This window comes from Colobus angolensis, unplaced genomic scaffold (assembly GCF_000951035.1).
Source record: "Colobus angolensis palliatus isolate OR3802 unplaced genomic scaffold, Cang.pa_1.0 Scaffold31, whole genome shotgun sequence".
NCBI lineage: Eukaryota > Metazoa > Chordata > Mammalia > Primates > Cercopithecidae > Colobus > Colobus angolensis.
The window spans coordinates 12,056,658-12,062,920 of record NW_012116377.1 but is presented as its reverse complement, the minus strand read 5'-3'; the positions used below and the strand labels follow the sequence as shown (position 1 = coordinate 12,062,920).

Genomic DNA, 6,263 nt, shown 5'->3' with positions numbered 1-6,263 from the left:
CCAGTTAGAATGGCAATCATTAAAAAGTTAGGAAACAACAGATGCTGGAGAGAATGTGGAGAAATAGAAACACTTTTACACTGTTGGTGGAAGTGTAAATTAGTTCAACCATTGTGGAAACAGTGTGGCGATTTCTCAAGGATCTGGAACCAGAAATACCATTTGACCCAGCAATCGCATTTTGGGGTATATACCCAAAGGATTATAAATCATTCTACTATAAAGACACATGCACACGTATGTTTATTGAAGCACTATTTACAATAGCAAAGACTTGGAACCAACCCAAATGGCCATCAATGATAGACTGGATAAAGAAATGTGGCACATATACACCATGGAATACTATGCAGACATAAAAAAGAATGGGTTCATGTACTTTGCAGGGAAATGGATGAAGCTGGAAACTATCATTCTCAGCAAACTAACACAGGAACAGAAAATCAAACACCACACCTTCTCACTCATAAGTGGGAGTTAAACAATGAAAACACATGGACACAGGGAGGGGAACATCACACACCGGGATCTGTCGGGGGATGGAGGGAAAGGGGAGGGAGAGTATTAGGACAAATACCTAATGCATGCAGGGGTTAGAAGACAGGTTGATAGGTACAGCAAACCACCATGGCGCATGTATACCTATGTAACAAACCTGCACATTCTGCACATGTATCCCAGAACTTAAAGTAAAACTTTTTAAAAATGCTTCTATTCTATCTTTTTAAACTCCAAGCACTTAAAGCACTTTCATTGTATATTTAAGTTATGCAACAAAACGTTTAATACTATAATGACAAAATACATGGTAGAGCTATGGAATCAATTTTCAGCTATGTTACACAGCCAAAATATTTTTAAAAAGAATCTTATGCTTCATAAATATCTTTTGAAATTTTTGGCTAACTACTAAAATTATGACTAAATCTTAAAAGAACAAGGACTTAACTATATTCATGTGGTTTAGAAAATAAAGGAATTGTTGCTTATCTTCATTTGTTAATCCACACACTTGTGTTCTTTTATATTAAGAGTTAATTATTATATTTATTCTGCCTTCCTCCTCTTGGCACAGACCATGTAAATGGACACTGCACAAGTCCAACTTCTCAGAGTTGCAGTTCTGGAAAACGTCTTTCTAGTGCCGATGTTTCAAAAGTAAATCGTTGGGGTCCTGGAAGACCACCATTTCGAAAAGCCCAGTCAGCAGCCTGCATGGAGATTTCTTTACCAGTTACAACAGAAGGTATGTTAAACATATTAAATTTTTTTGGTACAGTTAAAATTTGGTTTACCATGGTAATGGGAACAGAGATATGGGATGGAGATCACATGTGAAAGATATTTAAAAACTACTAGTCAGTGAATACCTGAGAGCCTGATGGGGCTGTGGCCATAACTCCAACTCTATTCCTCACTCCACCTCCTCCCTCACCTCTAAAACCAGAATGTCTCTGCTTATAGGTAACTACCCGCTCCTCTGTACAAAGGGAGAACTATGCCTTAATCTGTTCCCTACCCTTCCCGTAATAATTAAGAGTTTATTTCAATCCCAATGGTAAGCTTTTTGGTGTCTCTATCTGTAGATATTTAATGTATTGCAACCTTAATTTCCTCAATTGTCAAATGAATGTGACCAAAAACAAAGGCAAGATATTAAATTCTAAAGTTTGCAATCTTCGTCTTCATATATTTTTAAAAGGAAGGTCTATTTGCTTATTTATGGAATGAGTGTGGGGTGGTGGGGGAGGGGAGTAAATTACAAGAGCCAGAGACCAGACATTTTTACAGAGGGAAAAAAAGGGAATTTTGTAACTGCTGCAACTGTCCTATTGATAAGGAACTTTAGAGAGAGAGATTGGAAAAAAAAATTTTAGGAAAATTTGCTATAGTAATTCTATGCTGTGAAGTAAGTCTCTATTTACTACTCCCGAAAACTTTTGACAGTGATCTACATTGGTCCTCAAATTTAAAAATATTATATTTAAGCTTTTGTTTTTTTAAATATTATGCTATACTAAATCTGATCCCTTAGATATGCAGATAATGATGTTATTTCTCTAACAGGTGTCTATGAGTATCAACTTTATATGGTGATGAACCATGAATGGAAAAGATTTGGAGCCATATAATAGCTAGCATGTTATAAAAGAAGCACTATGTAAGGATTATAAAAGAAGTAGCCCCCGTTTAATTTTTATTTTTTTAAGAGAGAGGATCTCATTCTGTTGCTGAGGTTAGATTACAGTGGCACAATCATAGCACACTGCAGCCTCTAACTCCTGGACTTAAGTGACTCTCCTGCCTCAGCCTCCCAAGCAGCTGGAGGTGCAGGTGCACACCACCACATCCATCTTATTTTTCAGTTTTTGTAGAGACAGTGTCTCACTAAGTTGCCCAAGGTAGTCTTGAACTCCTGGCCTCAAGGACTGGGGTTACAGCCAGCCATAAGCCACCACACCCAGCCAGAAGTAGCACTCTGAATCACTGTAATGAGAGGTGGGAATTTTGAATTTTAGATACTTCTACCTCTAATTTGTCCTGGATTCTGGGAAAATTACTAAACTCTAAGTCTGTCTCCAAATCTGTAAAATATATAACCTCCAAACTCCCTCTCATCTCTAAATTTTATGACAAACAATTATTTTTATAAATTTGCTAAGAGATAAAAAGGAGAAATTAGGAATACTATATTTTGTTTCCTAGAAAAAAAACAGTTTGAGGAACCTATATTTAGCCTCTTTCTATAAAAACAATTATGAGTTACATGTGTACCTATCAAGAGGGAAAAGAGAGTGAAGGCCGTAGAAAGAAAAATATGAAGAACTTGTACTCTGTAGAGATTATAAGAGCAGGACAACCTTGATAACATTTCACTGAGCTGTATAAGTTTATGCTTATTGGAGTGTGCACATGTACAAGTGTTGATGAGAGGAGAACCTGAAACCATCCTGTTTTGTTTTTTTTTTTTTTTCAAGTGAGCTGAAGCACTCTCAGAAAGATTACCACTATCAACAGGATGGCATATAGACTATACTCTTTGTTTAGCCCTAGGCAAAGTTAGGACTGGATTTGAATTAAAGGTAACAGCCTGAAAGCAGTTCAGAGAGATAAAATTTGCATTTTGGCCTTGATAGAAATGTTAATTTTTACAATTATAATTACCCCAGAGATAGAATATGTTTGCCACAGAAGATTTGTGATCCAGATAAGCCCTTTCATGCCAATCGCCACAATATTGTCTTTGGAATTGACAAGAAACTGTTAGGGACACTTCCAACAATTTAGAGGTAGGAGGGAAGCACAATTTCAGTGATACACAAATTCTTTTTTTTTTTTTTTTTTTTGAGGCGGAGTCTCGCTCTGTCGCCGGGACTGGAGTGCAGTGGCCAGATCTCAGCTCACTGCAAGCTCCGCCTCCTGGGTTTACGCCATTCTCCTACCTCAGCCTCCCGAGTAGCTGGGACTACAGGCGCCCGCCACCTCGCCCGGCTAGTTTTTCTATTTTTAGTAGAGACGGGGTTTCACCGTGTTAGCCAGGATGGTCTCGATCTCCTGACCTCGTGATCCGCCCGTCTCGGCCTCCCAAAGTGCTGGGATTACAGGCTTGAGCCACCGCGCCCGGCCGAAATTCTTATAACCATTACTGTTTAGACTAAATCTTTTTTCTAGGTAAAAGAATTTCAACTAACTTGTGAGTTAACATAGAGAAAGAAAAATGGTGAGCCAGAACTCAGGAGCCTCCAATTCTAGTCCTAGGTCTGCCTAAGCTTATGAATTATACTTCTAGACTTCATTTTCTCCATCTTCAAAATAAGCTGGTGAACTGGATAAGCTCCCTCCCAGGTCAATTAACAAACAATATAATTTAACTTCCTCCTCGTAATTTCGGTTTTTATATATTAAATCCCTGATGTTATTGTGGAAATATGCTAACAATTTGTGTGGGGTTTTTTTATGTATTTCCATAGAAAACCGAGAAAATTCCTATAATCGTTCCAGAAGCTCTAGTATCTCCAGTATTGACAAAGATTCTAAAGAAGCAATTACAGCACTATACTTCATGGAATCCTTTGCACGGAAAAATGACTCTACCATCTCTCCTTGTCTGTTCGTTGGAACCAGTCTGGGAATGGTGTTAATCATCTCCTTAAACCTACCATTAGCAGATGAACAAAGGTTTACAGAGCCAGTCATGGTATTGCCAAGTGGTAAGAGTTTGTATTCATTCATTCCTTCACTTTCACTTTTTCAAATTTAGATATAAGGTATTATAAACATAAATTTGTATTGGAGCAAAGGTTATAAGTATTCTACACAATGGGAACTATTAAAAATTTTATACATCATATACCATCCCAACATTTGTCATATTGTAACTTTCCTTTGGGGTAAAAGAGTAAAAGCATTTCTTCGGTAGTAAACTGTGGAAGTGCCAACCTGAACAATGACATGGGAAATAAGTTCCTGAAAAGCACTGAGGAAAACCTAAATGCAAAACTTAAATTTATTTTTAACAAATTGAAGCATTTACCCAAAGTTCCATGCCAGATTAGAGCATGAGTGTTTTTACATCATCCTTGAAGAAGTCAGAATAATTAAGCTAGAAGCTGTCTGACCAAAGGTGGATTTCTAAAGACTTTTATAACCTTCTCATCTTGTTTCAAAAGCATGCCACACAATTTCTTTCCTATTCATGCTAGTGCCTAGAGAATTTGACCAATGTTATAAGTGTTGTTGCCAAGCGTATGTTGTATTCTCTTCCTCCTTGAATTACCTTTTTTTCCTTTTTGAAGAAGAGATAAGTGTGATTCCTCCTGTTATTCCTAATTTGTTCTTATCACTAATTTTATTGTTTCCCTATTTCCTATATAAGAAATTTTCAGATAGTTTTTAAGTTAAGAAATTTCATTAATCTGTAGGATAAGAGTTTTATTATAAAAGGATATATATAGAAGGTTACAGTTGTGTTTCCTTTAACTGATGTGCTAAGTTCATATGACAAGATTGTAGGTAGAATAGTCAGTTCTCTATTAATGTGGCAAATTCAGATTTATGTTTTAAAAGTTAATTGTTACGATTACTTTATTTTAACATATAGTTCACATGAAAAAATGTATTTTACTATATTCCTAATTGTGAGGAAATATACACAATTCTTTTGACTGGTGAATTAGTTGGAGTCAAACCAGTGAGATCATAATGAATTATTAATTATTAATTCAATTCATTCTTTAACTCAATAAAAGATTATATATATTGGACATATAATATGTACCAGGCATTCCTCACAAGTTTAAAGGTAAAATCAACTTCCACTGTCACACAAGTTTAAAGCTGTAAGTTAAAGACAATTTCCTAATTAGAAATATTCTAACAAATGTGGTTTTCTGTATCACAAGCATAGAAATAAGCAATCCCTGGACTAACAAAGCAGGTCTCTCAATATTATAGGGAAATTCTTTGTCATTCTTAGCACATATACTTAGACCAAAAAATGATGACAAAATACAAAATAAGTATAGATTTAACTTTTGGCATTATTTTGTTAATATTTGAAAACTTTTTATTTATCTATTTAATAAGATTTAATAGGAAGCTATCTTCTCCAAGTCTCTATGTCACTATTCTTTCAAGACTTTAGTTAATAATATGTGTCAACATCAATTCATTGGCTGGGCACAGTGGCTCATGCCTATAATTCCTGCACTTTGGAAGGCTGAGGGAGGAAGACTATTTGAGGCCAGGAATCTAAGGCCAGCCTGGGCAACATAGTGAGACTCCATCACTACCAAAAATTTTTTCTAAATACATATTTTTTAAAAAATTGCTGGGTGCAGTGGCTCACACCTATAATCCCAGCACTTTGGGAGGCCAAGGTAGGAGGATTGCTTGAGCCCAGGAGTTCAAGACCAGTCTGGGCAGCATAATGAGACCCCATCTGTACAAATAATTTTTAAAAAGTAGCCAGGTATGGTGGTGTGCGCCTGAGCCCAGAAGGATGAGCATGCAGTGAGTCATAATCTCACCACTGCACTCCAGCCTGGGTGACAGAGTGAGACTCCATCTCAATACAAAATAATAAATAAATTAATGAATTAAATCAAATGTGCCACACTTATACAAGATGTTAATAATAAAGGAAATGACAGAAGGGGTACGTGGGAACTCTGTGTACTTTCTGTTCAATTTTCTTTAGATCTGAAACTACTGTTAAAAATACATTCTTATTAATTTGTTGAAAAAAAAGCTGTATATAAAGG

The 6,263-nt window shown here is 36.1% G+C and overlaps 1 protein-coding gene across 1 annotated transcript in view; it reads left to right on the top strand.

Annotated features, from left to right (window-relative positions):
• STXBP5L (syntaxin binding protein 5-like) overlaps positions 1–6,263 on the top strand; it is a 126,222-nt gene that overhangs the window by 83,353 nt on the left and 36,606 nt on the right. The window contains exons 3-4 of the mRNA XM_011950841.1: positions 1,076–1,246; positions 3,972–4,211. Of these exons, the coding sequence (XP_011806231.1) occupies positions 1,076–1,246; positions 3,972–4,211 (411 nt within the window). The remainder of the gene's footprint in view (positions 1–1,075; positions 1,247–3,971; positions 4,212–6,263) is intronic.